General features: G+C 43.5%; 1 protein-coding gene across 1 annotated transcript in view; it reads right to left on the bottom strand.

Moving 5' to 3' along the window:
- LOC311108006 (protein diaphanous homolog 2-like) overlaps nucleotides 1–16858 on the bottom strand; it is a 589414-nt gene that overhangs the window by 555103 nt on the left and 17453 nt on the right. Inside the window, exons 3-4 of the mRNA XM_084150643.1 lie at nucleotides 8443–8475; nucleotides 4757–4933 (exon numbers count right to left, since the gene is read on the bottom strand). Coding sequence (XP_084006769.1) covers nucleotides 4757–4933; nucleotides 8443–8475 — 210 coding nt within the window. The remainder of the gene's footprint in view (nucleotides 1–4756; nucleotides 4934–8442; nucleotides 8476–16858) is intronic.

Below are 16858 nucleotides of genomic sequence, written 5' to 3' on the forward strand. Positions count from 1 at the left end.
GTTAATGTAGTGTATGCTCCAAGATGTCAAGCACCCTTTTTCCTCTCCTTTCATTAGGTCAAGCAGAACCCCACAAGGGGGTAATGTTGAACTTTACCCAGAGAGTTCCATGGGAACGCTCATTGATCAACATGTCCTCTCCTACTAAAGCCATGGAGGAGGGTTTTAATATAAGAAAATAATAAATAAAGCCATGTCCCTTCTTGGATGTTTGTGAGAACACAGCTACCCTTGCCTACATATAAATATGGGCTCACACCTTGCAAGGATAGGACACCATGTATGTTACATGTCATGTCTTAGTACAATTAATTACATGTAAATCCACAGTGATTACAAGCTAACATTCTTTTGAATTCAGGTACTGTTTTATAATGTGGGCTTCCTTATCTGCAGTTACAATGTTTAGTATTGTCACGCTGTTAGTTGTTATTAGTGGAGTAATGTTCTATCCTCAATTATGGAGATTCACAGCCTGCTGGGCTGGCTGGCTAGCTACAGGCATAGATAGCTCAACTTCTTCTTACTTGGATAGAAACTGCTACTAACACTCAATGGAGACCTAGAAGATGCACAACAACAGGTTCAACTGATACGAATTCACAGTTTATTACCACACTTGGGTAGAAAGGCACACTCTAGCTCTTAACACAACAGGAGGAGCTTGTTAAAGCCATACAAGTGTTACACCTATTTCCACTGAATATCACCAGATATCAGACAGGTAATTATATGGTATCTTCACTGGTAACAGGAAGTAGTAACACAATAATTACAGTAACCAAAAGCTCTGTATCACCCTCACTACAGTATTTTATGGTTGTCTACTAGTTATATAGAGGAACTATAACAAATATGGTAACTTAAAGCATCAATCAGCAGTAGAAACAATACAAAAAGCATACTCCCCTCCCGTTTCTGTAAAAAGCTGAGTGATGAGGTTGGAGAAATGTAACCACTCTCCAATTCATAGACAGAGCTATGAATGCAAGGACTGACCATACATGATATCAACATGATAGTTTTAACCATGTTTTGAGGCTATACAGTCAGTGTTTGTTTACATTTATATTGTTTACAAACATTGAATTAATTTAAGCTTATATTTTGGGTTCTGATGGGGTACGACAGTTGAACTAAGCACTGTCAAACATACGGTAGGTCAGACATAACAAATAGTGGTCAGTTATACAACGGGTGGGTCTAATCCTGAATGCTGATTGGTTAAAACCGCATTCCAGCCTGTGTCTATTTCACAAGTTACCACCGGCTAAATCTATGACGGTAAAATGCCTATTTACTCTGTTCCATCTGACTGCGCAATCCACTGTCTCATCAGCCCAGCCAAGCAATTTATAAACTTTAATATCCACTATAAAAAAGCATCTAGACATTATCTCACATTTCTTTTAGACTAAAATGTAGTTTTCAACAGCGGAGATTTGTATAAACCTTGCTGTCTGTCTCTCTGACATTTGAAACATTGTTTCAATATTCAAATTCGATCTCCAGCTATCCCATAGTAATGAACGTGTCGGGAGTCGGGATGAGATAAAAAGATAGGCAGCTTTTATCAGCCAGCCGAAATCACAAATCAGCATAATTTCTATATACAGTGCATTCGGAAAGTATTTCAGACCCCTTGACTTTTTCCACTTTGTTACATTACAGCCTTTCTAAAATTGATTCAATTGTTTTTTCCCCGCATCAATCTACTCACAATACCCCATAATGTCAAAGCAAAAACAGGTTTTTAGAAATGTTTGCAAATATATTACAAATAAAAAACTGATATCACATTTACATAAGTATTCAGACCCTTTCCTCAGAACTTTGTTGAAAAACCTTTGGCAGCAATTACAGCCTTGAGACTTCTTGGGTATGATGCTACAAGCTTGGCACACCTGTATTTGGGGAGTTTCTCCCATTCTTTTCTACAGATCCTCTGAAGCTCTGTCAGGTTGGCTGGGGAGCGTCGCAGCACAGCTATTTTCTGGTCTCTCCAGAGATGTTAGATCGGGTTCAAGTCCGGGCTCTGGCTGGGCCACTCAAGGACATTCAGAGACTAGTCCTGAAGCCACTCCTGTGTTGTCTTGGCTGTGTGCTTAGGGTCATTGTCCTGTTGGAAGGTGAACATTCGGCCCAGTCGGAGGTCCTGAGCGCTCTGGAGCAGGTTCTCATCAAGGATCCCTCTGTACTGTGCTTCGTTCATCTTTCCCTCGATCCTGACTAGTCTCCCAGTCCCTGCCGCTGAAAAACATCCCCAGAGCATGATGCTGCCACCTAGCTTCACCGTAGGGATGGTGCCAGGTTTCCTCCAGACGTAACGCTTGGCATTCAGGCATTCAGGCCAAAATGGTCAGAGTCCTTTAGGTGCCTTTTGGCAAACTCCAAGCGGGCTAACGTGCCTTTTACTGAGGAGTGGCTTCCGTCTGGCCACTCTACCATAAAGCCTGATTGGTGTGGTGTTGCAGAGATGGTTGTCCTTCTGGAAGGTTCTCCCATCTCCACAGAGGAACTCTGGAACTCTATCAGAGTGACCATCGGGTTCTCGGTCACCTCCCTGACCAAGGCCCTTCTCCCCCGATTGCTCAGTTTGGCCAGGCGACGAGCTCTAAGAAGAGTCTCGGTGGTTCCAAACTTCTTCCATTTAAGAATGATGGAGGTCACTGTGTTCTTGGGCACCTTCAGTGCTGGAGAAATGTTTTGGTACCCTTCTCCAGATCTGTGCCTCGACACAATCCTGTCTCTGAGCTCTACGGACAATTACTTCGACCTCATGGCTTGGTTTTTATATAGACAGGTGTGTGCTTTTCCAAATCATGTCCAATCAATTGAATTTATCACAGGTGGACTCCAATCAAGTTGTAGAACCATCTCAAGGATGATCAATGGAAACAGGATGCACCTGAGCTCAATTTCGAGTCTCATAGCAAAGGGTCTGAATAGTTATGTAAATAAGGTATTTCTGTTTTTTATTTGTAATAAATGTGCAAACATTTCTAAAAACCTGTTTTTGCCTTGTCATTGATGATTTTTTGTTTATTTAATCCATTTTAGAATAAGGCTGTAACGTAACAAAATGTGGAAAAAGGGAAGGGGTCTGAATACTTTCCGAATGCACTCTGGAGCTCACTGGAGCTTTCAAACCACCGCTTTACCCGCGTGTGTTTTGGCTCTGGCCTAACCCATTGGTTTCTGGACCAATCAGAGGGCCCCAAATGTGTTCGCATTCGCTGAAGGGTTGGGAAGGTACTCAGATCCAGACAGAAGAACAAAAAACTAAATTCTGTGGTCGTGGTGCAGCGTTTGGCCGGAGCAAGGAGCCTGGGTAGCCAGGCAAGCTTTCTGTAGCACTCTGTAGCTCTGATGGAGCTCTCTGTAGCGCTGATGGAGCTCTCTGTAGCGCTGATGGAGCTCTCTGTAGCTCTGATGGAGCTCTCTGTAGCGCTGATGGAGCTCTCTGTAGCGCTGATGGAGCTCTCTGTAGCGCTGATGGAGCTCTCTGTAGCGCTGATGGAGCTCTCTGTCGCTCTGATGGAGATCTCTGTAGCTCTGATGGAGCTCTCTGTAGCTCTGATGGAGCTCTCTGTAGCTCTGATGGAGATCTCTGTTCCTCTGATGGAGCTCTCTGTAGCGCTGATGGAGCTCTCTGTAGCGCTGATGGAGCTCTCTGTAGCGCTGATGGAGCTCTCTGTAGCGCTGATGGAGCTCTCTGTAGCGCTGATGGAGCTCTCTGTAGCGCTGATGGAGCTCTCTGTAGCGCTGATGGAGCTCTCTGTAGCGCTGATGGAGCTCTCTGTAGCGCTGGTGGAGCTCTCTGTAGCGCTCATGGAGCTCTCTGTAGCTCTGATGGAGCTCTCTGTAGCGCTGATGGAGCTCTCTGTAGCGCTGATGGAGCTCTCTGTAGCGCTGATGGAGCTCTCTGTAGCGCTGATGGAGCTCTCTGTAGCGCTGATGGAGCTCTCTGTAGCACTGATGGAGCTCTCTGTAGCGCTGATGGAGCTCTCTGTAGCGCTGATGGAGCTCTCTGTACCTATCTGTACCTCTCTGTAGCTCTCTGTTTGAATTAGGGCTGAGTCAAGTGAACTTGAGTTACAGAGTTAATTGAGAAGTCACGACAGTGTTATGCTCCTGTCTCTCTCTGTGATCAATGTGCTCTCTATGCTAAGCATCAGTGTGATTTCGGAGCTGTGACTCGGCTCTGCGCAGCGAACCAGGTAAGTACTGTTCTGTAGAGGTTTAGACTGAGCACAGAGCTCCCTGCCGGCAGCTTACAAGGAAGAGAAGTGTGGTGCATAGTGAGACACAAAAGCACCCACATTGACATGATGTGAATATTAGAATAGAAACCTGCTATATTTCCTTGGCAAGAGATGGTTTAATGTGCCACAGCAAGCTGTCAACACATCACATCTAATTGTATCATTACTATGACAACCAGAGGAGATCGAGATCCACCTAATGATCAGAGACTCTGGTGAACAGTAAAAGAACAATGTGATTGGTAGCTAGTACAAAAAAGGCCCCACAGGGAGTTGCAGACGTAGAAGCAGTAATCAAGTCCATTCTACCCTTTACATCTCTATGGTTCAAGACAAGTAGTGGTGGAAGGTGGACCGAGGAGCAATAGTTATCCTATAGTACATATCTACACAGGGACTCTCTACATTCATTCTTATAGAAGAGCACTGTAGATAGTGGTGGCTATATATATACACTCGGTTCAAAAGGAGGGTTACAGTATCCAACTTACCATCATCTTCTCGAAGAGGTCATTGACCTCTTTCTCTGAGAGGTTCATGGAGCGGTCGTCAAAGAGGGGCTGGGGCATGGGCATCTCTACCTGAGTGGACAGGGGGTCTGTGGAGTGCTGAATCAGGGGCTTGTCCTTCTTATTCCCAGTCTTCCGGAAACTGGTGATCCGGTCACGCTGAACGGGAAAGAGAGGGTGGCGTTACTAAAGTGTGTATGGTAAGCGTTATGACATATTGTATTTCCCTAGGCTTTACCTAGGAGTATTTCCCTTGGCGTTAGGCTTTCTGAATGCTTACATACTGTAGGGTTGTGTAATGCTGTCATATGCCTTTCCTGACATGTCTTTCCAGCTCCTTCCCAACCTTTAAACAAGCATCAGCTGGGCTCAATTACAGGTTGGGATGGTACCACAGGACGGGTAAAGTAAAGTGTTTGCCTGTGACAAGGGACAGACCGATAGTGTTTGTTCATTATCTGTTTTATCATTCATCTTTTCAGTTAGATTAAATGATAAATGTGCTTGAACAATGGGTAACATTGCTTGCTCTATTTCTTTCAAACTGGCCTTGATTTATTCATCTATACAGTTAATGTGTATCTGAATGAAAACATAGTACATAATAAAATAGTGCACCGTAAACTACAGTGAGAGTCATAGATTTGACTTCCCATTAACCCTGTAGGTTAGGTTTGTTCAACATCACAGACTGTTATGGGAGTCTGTAGAACTTAAGTACAGAGGAACATACACCTACAGTGCATTCGGAAAGTATTCAGACCCCTTGACTTTTTTCACATTTTGTTACATTACAAGCTTATTCTAAAATGGATATATATATTTTTTTATGTCATCAATCTACACACAATACCCCATAATGACAAAGCAAAAACAGGTTTTTAGAAATTTTTGCAAATGTATTAAAAATAAAAAACTGAAATATCACATTTACGTAAGTATTGAGACCCTTTACTCAGTACTCTGAGAGTCCTTTGGGTGCCTTTCGGCAAACTCCAAGCGGGCTGTCACGTGTCTTTTACTGAGGAGTGGCTTCCGTCTGGCCACTCTACCATAAAGGCCTGATTTGTGGAGTGCTGTGGAGTACCTTCCTTCTGGAAGGTTCTCCCATTTCCACAGAGGAACTCTGGAGCTCTGTCAGAGTGACCATCGGGTTCTTGGTCGCCTCCCTGACCAAGGCCCTTCTCCCCCGATTGCTCAGTTTGTCCAGGCGGCCAGCTCTAGGAAGAGTCTTGGTGGTTCCAAACTTCTTCCATTTAAGAATGATGGAGGTCACTGTGTTCTTGGGGAGCATCAATGCTGCATACATTTTTTGGTACCCTTCCCCGGATCTGTGCCTTGACACAATCCTGTCTCGGAGCTCTACGGACAATTCCTTCGACCTCATGGCTTGGTTTTTGCTCTGACATGCACTGTCAACTGTGGGATCTTATATAGACAGGTGTGTGCCTTTACAAATCATGTCCAATCAACTGAATTTACCACAGGTGGACTCCAATCAAGTTGTAGAAACATCTCAAGGATGATCAATGGAAACAGGATGCACCTGAGCTCAATTTCGAGTCTCATAGCAAAGGGTCTGAATACTTATGTAAATAAGGTATTTCTGTTTTTTATATTTATTAAGTTTGCAACTATTTCTAAAACCCTGTTTTCACCTTGTCATTATGAGGTATTGGGTGTAGATTGATGAGGATTTACATTTATTTAATCAATTTTAGAATAAGACTAACGTAACAAAATGTGGAAAAAGTCAAGGGGTCTGAATACTTTCTGATTGCGCTGTACATATGCTTTAGAAAGATACTCTCTCCTCACTGTATTCAGCTATTCTAGCTACACCGATGAATACAGAAGAAATGTAGTTCTAATGTACATACATTTACCTGAGTTGTGCTTGATTTAGTTTCCCTGGTGCAATGGAACAAATGGAATAGTTCCAAAAGTGCGAACTGCAAGCATTAAATCAAGAGCATATCATATGTATTCAGGTCTGATGACGGAAGACAGACCAAGATCAAAGGAGATGCAGTCAGCAGCACACACCTTTGTTACAGAGTCAGAAGAGGGTAAGTCCATGCACCAGTCGCTGTTAGTTAGTCGTCATTGTTATTAGCTATATGGGTTTAGGGGTCATGCTTGTGCGGAATAGATGCTGCATATACATATGAAATGGAGTAAGACAAATAAAGACAAAAGGAAATGAAATCAATTATGTCACACCCGAATCTACACTGAAATCGTTGTGGAAGGACCAGGGCAAGTTAAACCAATGATGGTGAACATGGTTGGAGAACCTACATGTAATACAATCCATTGAAACAGCACCAGAGTTTGACGCAAATAGAGTGCACTGGTTCTTTGTTAACAAATCATAACAAATAAAAATAAAAGCCTATCATAACCGATTCAGAATACTGTTGGGTTCATTCCTGTAATATTTGACTGATTAGGCTTTCATAAAAAAAAAAATCTAAACTCAATCTAAACTTTTTTCATATTAAAGGACGTTATCGTTTGGGTACATAATATAACCATAAAATACTGTAAAGACAATCATACAGGAACCCTACTTGGTTAACCTCTACGGGATTGGTGTCCCGTATATGGGACGGTTGAGCTAACGTGCGCTAATGTGATTAGCATGACTGTTGTAAGTAAGAGCAAACTTTCCAGGACATAGACATGTCTTATATGGGCAGAAAGCTTAAATTATTGTTAATCTAACTGCATTGTCCAATTTACAGTAGCTATTACAGTGAAAAAATACCATGCTATTGTTTGAGGAGAATGCACAACAACAATAAAACATGTATCACGGCAACTGGTTTGATACATTCACCTCTGAAGGTAAATGATGTACTTACATTCAGTAATCTTGCTCTGATTTGTCATCCTAAGGGTCCCAGAGATAAATGTAGCATAGTTTTGTTTGATTAACTCTATTTTTATATTCAAATGTAGGAACTGGGTTCTACAGTTTGAACCCCTGCTGTCCACACCCACCCCGCCCGACCATCTAGATGTGTGAAAGTTAGTGTATTAGCTAATGACCCATCATGTATGACATTCCTGGGAGTGTGTAAACTTACATGTTGTATTACCATATCATTTTTGTATGTTCTCTATAGTTGTGTATTTGAAAATGTATTAATTGACCAATTCGGCACATTTGGGCAGACTTGATTCAAAATAGTCTTTGCACACACACTGCTGCCATCTAGTGGCAAAATCTAAATGCGCCTAAACTGCAAAATTATATTGTGGCCTTTCTCTTGCATTTCAAAGATGACTGAACAAAAAAATAAATAGAAAAGGCATTTTTTTATTTTTTATTATCTTTTACCAGATCGAATGTGTTATATTCTCCTACATTAATTTAACATTTCCACACACTTCAAAGTGTTTCCTTTCAAATGGTATCAAGAACATGAATATCCTTGCTTCAGGTCCTGAGCTACAGGCAGTTAGATTAGGGTATGTCATTTTAGGCTAATATTATTTTTTAAAGGGTCCGATCATTAAGAGGTTAACAGAAGGCACCGCGTAACTCTGGTTTCATTGATCCATCCACAGATTTCAGTTCAACTTCCTGTGCAGCCATGACACAAAGAGAAGACGATGATGCAAAACAAAATACACACAGAAATGAAAACAGGATGCCTTACCATGTCATCAGCCAATGTTTTTATGTGTATGTTCTGTTGAAGGGAAGGCACATTGTGAACAATAAGATCCAACTGAAAATGACACCCCCATAGTGTGTATGAGAATATCCTAAACAACCAATACACAGTAACAGATGGACACACATGCAAAAGTTACAGAAATATCATAAAGTCCCATATGAACCCATACAAATGAACCCATGAACAGCCACACCTATGAATGACACCAAGCAGTAAGCCCCGTTTGGCTCGTGCATGTCCATAAATCTTTACTGTAATATACAGTAGTAGTATGTGTTGAAGTGGAGGTAAGTGTTGTACAACTAACCTAGTCTAGGCTAGTTGATATCCCTCCCTACTAAGAACAACATTGGAGAAAAGGGTGGAGAATGGTTGCATTATGCCTCACACCTTCATCCATGACTCTGCCATAAACAACAAACTTATTTTCTCTTTCACAATACTTCCCATTGTTATTTTAGTGGATCACCTGTAGGATAACTTCCTTATTTTTAGTACACAAAACCCCCTAGCAAACACATTCAAATTCACTTTAGACACTTAAAGGGGCAATCTGCAGTTGCTACATACATTTCTGGACTTAATGATATGTACCCATTGATTCTTGAAGAAAATAACAAATTACTCATGAGCTTAGTTCAACTGTCGTACCCCATCAGAACACAAATATAACTTGTTTTACTCTTTTGTTTGTAAACAAAGTAAACGTAAACAAACACTATATAGCCTCAAAACATGGTTAAAACTATAATTTTGATGTCATGGATGATCAGTCCTTGCATCCATAGCTCTGTCTATAAATTTGAGAGTGGTTACATTTCTCCAGCCCCATCGTTATTTTAACTGCGGATTTCCCCTTTAAACAACAGTAACAGACATTACAGACCCCCCCAAAAAACCTCCCAATACAGATGTTTGTTCCTTTCCTGACACAAGGCAGACGTTGCCAACGGCCTGTGGCTATGCTGAGGATGGCCATTTGTAAAGACGCCTCAGTCACACACTGACACAGGAAGCAGGAAACAACACCATATGCTGTGGCGCAAGGCTGTGATGGCTCTGAAGCGCTAACGAGCGGGGAATGTGGGGTGTTGTGGCCATAAAACAGACCTCCCGCCGAGGGGGTTCTCTCCTCGGTTAATCTCAGGCTATCGCTCTCAGCGGTCCACGGGGCTGGCTGGGACTAGAAAGGAGACAAGCCATACACTGCATCTCCTCCAGCCGTTACACCCATAGCTCCCTCAGGCTAGGCTTGGGCGGTATACCGTATATATGCACAGTATACATCCACAGAATGATTTTACAATACTGTCAATACCTATTTATTTTTTTATACATTTTAATATTTGTAGCTACTTTTTAGGTTAATACCTGCAGTCAACCTGTGCAATGCATTAGGAGATGAATCAGATTACGTTCTTCATTTCACCTTATTTTACATTATAAACTGAGTGGTTCGAGCCCTGAATGTTGATTGTCATACCATGGGTATGACAAAACATTTATTTTTACTGTTCTAATTATGTTGGTAACCAGGGGGTTTGTGATATATGGCCAATATACCACGGCTAAGGGCTGTATCCAGGCACTCTGCGTTGCATCGTGCGTAAGAACAGCCTTTAGCCGTGGTGTATTGGCCATATACCACACCCCCTCGGGCCTTATTGCTTAACTATACAATTATTTTACATTATAAAGCTTAACATAGTTCCCCAGAACAGTTGACCCAGTCACGTGTTTGTTTGTAAATAGCACAACGGGAACTGGTGAATCCATAGCGTTCTATATCTATCGGCAAGTCTCTGTTGTGCGGCGCACATGAGGTGATGAAGTTGCACTTGTATGCAATTCACTACTAAATGTTTGCCATCAGATATCTTGTAATGGCTTTGTGCTAGAAGTCAAAGAGCTCTGGATGAATTGTCTGTACAGCTGCCATTTTTTCCCTGTTCTTCCTTCTAGCATTTTTCCCCCTCCGTTCTTCTACCCTGTGCTCTGTGTACACATGCTGCTCTTGCTTAAGAAAAGAATGCATCAAAACTTTGTTCATTTGCATAATTTCTCTCGTTCACTTCCGCTTACCGTAAATGATATTCGGTAGCTACTAGCTATGCTTGTATAACTTTATGAGCTGGATTTACCTGTCTTTGCAATTAGTTTATGTCCGTTTTTGCTCGTTAGCATTTAGCGAACAGCGTCTATGTGATTTCGCTATTATTTTTTGCAAATTCTGTTGGCATTCTGTTAATAGAGGCCCAATGGGCTTTTCTTGCGTTTTTAGCACCCCCTTGTGTGCTATGCCGGTAATACCATAAATCCCAGGATAAGAGAAGGCCGGTATGACAAATATGACCATCTGGATACTGCCAAGCCTACCTCGGGCTAAAGACTGCAACTGCGATATATATATCACTGCAATATCTGTGACTGTGTATCAACAGTTGGGAGGTGTTTTGTTTCAGGGAAAGAGCCTCTATGAATTTCCACATCTAGGTCTAGGGCCTAGGCCTATGGACTATGTGAAAGTTTTATTGAATTACTCCTTTGAGGCAGTCTTGTCAAGATGATACCTGCATACTGTCACTGCTCCAAGATTTTATGTCAGGTAACAGAGAGCAACGTCTCAACTGTATTGATCATGCTGCAATAGTCTATGTGCCGGGGGGCTAGGTTCAGTCTGTCCTATCTGGTGTTATTCTCCTGTCTTATCAGGTGTCCTGTGTGAACTTAAGTATGCTCCCTCTAATTCTCCCATCTCTTTCTCTCTGAGGAGGACCTGAGCCCTAGGACCATGCCTCAGGACTACCTGGCCTGATAAATCCTGGCTGTCCCCAGTCCACCTGGTCGTGTTGCTGATCCAGTTTCTGCTGTTTTGCCTGTGGCTATGGAACCCTGACCTGTTCACCAAATGTGCTACCTTGTCGTGCTGCTGCTCCAGTTTCAACTGTTCTGTCTGCGGCTATTGAACCCTGACCTTTTCACCGGCATGCTGTTTTTGACCCCCTCCCTCTCTACCGCACCTGCTGTCTCGACCAACTGCTGTCTTGCACCCTCTACAACCACTGTGATTATTCTTTGATCCTGCTGGTCATCTATGAACGTTTGAAGATCTTGAAGAACAATCTGGCCTTAATGGCCATGTCCTCTTATAATCTCCACACGGCACAGCCAGAAGAGGACTAGCCACCCCTCAGAGCCTGGTTCCTCTCTAGGTTTCTTCCTAGGTTTCTGCCTTTCTAGGGAGTTTTTCTTAGCCACTGTGCTTCTACATCTGCACTACTTGCTGTTTGGGGTTTTAGGGTGGGTTTCTGTATAAGCACTTTGTGACATCTGCTGATGTCTTTATAAATACATTTGATTGATTGATTGATTGATTGATTGATCAGGGGATGCCAACAGGGCCAAAGCTTTGGATGGTTAGCTTTACTGCCAGATAATGACCACTAACCATGTGTCTTTGGATAATCACAAACATTGATTAGGCTAAACCTTCTCTCTCAACTTATAGAAGCAGCTAATAGGGTTATAGTCTCAATCATAACACTAGCCTAGCTCCTAGCTTATGGCTCATTTACCACTTTTTACCACCTAAGTGTGTAAAACATTGCTTATTTTTCAAATGGGGTAATTAAACATATTTTAATCAATTTAACAACAAGGGAACCTCTGTCGAGCTAATTGTTTTGACTTTAGGGGAAACCATCAGTTTACTTCTGAACAGTCATTATCACACGGCAAAACACCGCAACAATGCAATTTACCACATAACAATTAAGCATGCACGTCCTCTGGGCTTCTCTGGCTTATTAAAACCCTCAAACTTTTTCACTGTAATAAATGTTTATTGCACAACATTAATTCTTCAAAATAACCCAAATCAAATTAGCCCTCGGCCCCTTTGTAATTGAAATATGATTTTGATTCAATAAAGGTCAATGAAATGGAAAAACTAACTGCAATTTGGCTGAATTTATGGGTCCATTTGAGAACGGGGAATATCATGAGAATGCCTCATCTGCCGAGAGTTTTTAAATGCTACCGACTACTATCTCTACCCAAAGTTTGCTTTCCTCTTGGCCAAAGGATAATAATTCCAGACACCAGCCTGCATTGGCAAAGCTAAATGTTGCAGTAATATTGCACAGGTCCGGTATTCATAAAGCTTCTCAGAGTAGGAGTGCTGATCTAGGATCAGTTTTGCCTTATAGATCCTAATGAATAAATGGGTCCAGAGGTTCAACTGGCTTGTTCAAAGTGATATTTGTTCATACCACTGGATGGCGCATGACACATTTACACAACTGTATTACGTACAAACAATTCACGTCTTTCCATGCTAAACATGTCAAAATTAGGCCTAGTTTCAAAAATGTTTTTTCCACATATGTTATTTTTTACACCAATACGCCATCTGCACATGAAGCCCATCCTGCTCACTCAATGAAAAAAAAAAAAAATACCATTAAAAAAAGAGAGGCATATTCAGAGTTCCTCTAAAAAAGCAGCATGGAGACATGCTTACAAGGAAATCAGGGTTTTGCTTTAATTACTTCTAATTAAAACCAAACAAAGGATGATTGGGAGTGCCTGGCATTGTTGGCACTAACGGCTGGACCACCATGTGTGGCAACTAACAGCTCTTGGCAAACTTGTTTCACTGCTCCCTCTCTCCCACTCTGCTCCGTAGCCGCTAGTGAGCCAACTTTTCACTTCCACTCTGGAATCACAGTTTGTCTGCGTTCCTCACCATTGGATTTCCATTTGGGAAGAAGAATGTGTCGATTCCCTCAACCCAAGGACATGTTAATTAAACACAATTGACTTGAGTGTGAATCCAAAAAACCTGCTAGAATGTACAGTACATATAAATTCCTTCTTAAACCAAAAAGCTTGAATATAGTGGTTCACAGTTAACACCTCATATCTTTTTGGCCTCATGGTTTATATGGACCTATCAACACAGCCTGTTCAGTAGTAAACAAAACAGGATATATGTTGCTAAGTGACCATTTCCGTTGACATACTGACTGGATTCTGACCTAGAGTTCGGTTAACACACAGAGAGAGAGAGTGTAGAGAGAGAGATAGAGAGATCGAGTAGAGAGAGAGAGAGAGAATGTTTGTGTGTGATTCTCTGCTAGCATGAAACAGATCCAACACCATTGGGCTCCAGTCCCCAGTCCCCTCTAGTTTAACATGCTCAGCTCCAGTCCCCAGTCTCCTCTAGTTCAAAACATGCTAGGCTCCAGTCCCCAGACTCCTCTAGTTCAACATGCTAGGCTCTAGTCCCCAGTCCCCTCTAATTCAACATGCTAGGCTCCAGTCCCCAGTCTCCTCTAGTTAAACATGCTAGGCTCCAGTCCCCAGTCCCCTCTAATTCAGCATGCTAGGCTCCAGTCCCCAGTCTCCTCTAGTTCAGCATGCTAGGCTCCAGTCCCCAGACTCCTCTAGTTCAACATGCTAGGCTCCAGTCCCCAGTCCCCTCTAATTCAACATGCTAGGCTCCAGTCCCCAGTCTCCTCTAGTTCAACATGCTAGGCTCCAGTCCCCAGTCCCCTCTAATTCAACATGCTAGGCTCCAGTCCCCAGTCCCCTCTAATTCAACATGCTAGGCTCCAGTCCCCAGTCTCCTCTAGTTCAACATGCTAGGCTCCAGTCCCCAGTCTCCTCTTATTCAACATGCTAGGCTCCAGTCCCCAGTCCCCTGTGGTTCAACATGCTAGGCTACAGTCCCCAATCCCCTCTGGTTCAACATGCTAAGCACCAGTCCCCAGTCCACTCTGGTTGAACATGCTAGGCTCCAGTCCCCAGTCTCCTCTGGTTCAACATGCTACGCTCCAGTCCCCTCTAGTTCAACATGCTAGGCTCCAGTCCCCAGTCCCCTCTGGTTCAACATGTTAGGCTCCAGTCCCCAGTCTCCTCTTATTCAACACGCTAGGCTCCAAACCCCAGTCCCCTCTAGTTCAACATGCTAGGCTCCAGTCCCTAGTCCCCTCTGCTTCAACATGCTAGACTCCAGTCCCCTCTAGTTCAACATGCTAGGCTCCAGTCCCCAGTCCCCTCTGCTTCAACATGCTAGGCTCCAGTCCCCAGTTCCCTCTGGTTCAACACGCTAGGCTCCAGTCCCCAGTCCCCTCTGGTTCAACATGTTAGGCTCCAGTCCCCAGTCTCCTCTTATTCAACACGCTAGGCTCCAAACCCCAGTCCCCTCTAGTTCAACATGCTAGGCTCCAGTCCCCAGTCTCCTCTAGTTCAAAACATGCTAGGCTCCAGTCCCCAGTCTCCTCTAGTTAAACATGCTAGGCTCCAGTCCCCAGTCCCCTCTAATTCAGCATGCTAGGCTCCAGTCCCCAGTCTCCTCTAGTTCAAAACATGCTAGGCTCCAGTCCCCAGTCTCCTCTAGTTCAACATGCTAGGCTCCAGTCCCCAGTCTCCTCTAGTTCAAAACATGCTAGGCTCCAGTCCCCAGTCTCCTCTAGTTCAACATGCTAGGCTCCAGTCCCCAGTCTCCTCTAGTTCAAAACATGCTAGGCTCCAGTCCCCAGTCTCCTCTAGTTCAACATGCTAGGCTCCAGTCCCCAGTCTCCTCTAGTTCAAAACATGCTAGGCTCCAGTCCCCAGTCTCCTCTAGTTCAACATGCTAGGCTCCAGTCCCCAGTCCCCTGTGGTTCAACATGCTAGGCTACAGTCCCCGATCCCCTCTGGTTCAACATGCTAAGCGCCAGTCCCCAGTCCACTCTGGTTGAACATGCTAGGCTCCAGTCCCCAGTCTCCTCTGGTTCAACATGCTACGCTCCAGTCCCCTCTAGTTCAACATGCTAGGCTCCAGTCCCCAGTCCCCTCTGGTTCAACATGCTAGGCTCCAGTCCCCAGTCCCCTCTGGTTCAACATGTTAGGCTCCAGTCCCCAGTCTCCTCTTATTCAACACGCTAGGCTCCAAACCCCAGTCCCCTCTAGTTCAACATGCTAGGCTCCAGTCCCTAGTCCCCTCTGCTTCAACATGCTAGACTCCAGTCCCCTCTAGTTCAACATGCTAGGCTCCAGTCCCCAGTCCCCTCTGGTTCAACATGCTAGGCTCCAGTACTGGGTTGCTAAGATAATTTGCCCCTCAGGACCGACAAGTTGATCCTTTCCTATCATTCAGGCCTGTTAAAGGTGGCCTTCAAATCCAACTCACATTTTGAGTTTATATTTGTTGTGTTCTCGCCAGTGGTGTTCATGTAATACCAATGGGAGTGAGATTAAGACTATTAGGAAAAGGGGGGGACCAAGTAAGAAACCAGGCATTCCCATGTTCAAGTCCGGCTGCTAGGAGCATCGGGAGGCGTACTCAATGACACGTGTACGCACAAAGTACCACAGACACCAGCACACTCGGGAGTGAAGGGCATTTCTCCAACACTGCCACACACACACACACACACAGAAGAAAGTGAAGAGAGCCTCTCTCTCAGAACAAACAAATCTGCCATACACATCAATCAAATAATGGAGCTCTGTCCTCTCTCTGCAAACTGAATTAGGGCCAACTGAATTGAATCAGGAGAGAGATACCAAAAGCCATTTCCAAAAACAACAAAATTACCCCCAGGCCTCAGGCAGTGTTAACTCAATTGTAAAAATGTTGAACTTATAATGAGGTATCACTTGTTTCAATGTCACCCCTTATGAGAGGATAAATAACCACACAAAAAAGAGCAGTGTGAGGTTTAGTCGAAAAAGCTCTATTAGCTTTAGTTGAAAGCTCAAGTGCCTTTAAATGGGCAGGAATCTGTGGTGCGTGGGCTATTTCAGGAAAGTGGTGGTGCTGTTTACATTTCCCTAAAAACAGCAAAAGGGGAAAACTCACATAGACCAGCAGTGCTCTGGTTCCAATGGCTTTTCTTTGGATGCCCTGACCACATGACCACGTGACCACCTGACCATGTGACCAGGGACGAGCACTGCCCTCAGGCTGGCTTGTTGTTTTACAGAATATCAAAATGAATTTGTAAACTGTGCTCCCTGGGTGTTAGCTTCATAGATACACTACTATACTATCTGTCTGAAAGGATTGGGGTGGGAAATGAATTTGTGTATACTATATATGGAGACCTTGCACAGTGTCTGTTCATCATCAAGACATTGAAGTCATGTGGAAAGAACTGACTATTTAGCGATTAGTTGGGGAGTTTACTAGAGTTTAGGGGGGAAGGGGTTAGTTGGGGGAATTGATTCAGATGAGGATCGCGATTCTGAATCGATTCTCTGGTGCAATAAAATTGCAGTATCAAACCACAATACATGTAGAATTGTGATCCATAGGCTATAGAATCGCAATATGTATTGAATCGTGACCTACATATCGTGATCAAATCAAATGGCAATTCCCAGCCCTAGTAATTTACACCACGTC

This window comes from Coregonus lavaretus, assembly GCF_964263955.1.
Source record: "Coregonus lavaretus genome assembly, chromosome: 32".
NCBI classification, from domain to species: domain Eukaryota; kingdom Metazoa; phylum Chordata; class Actinopteri; order Salmoniformes; family Salmonidae; genus Coregonus; species Coregonus lavaretus.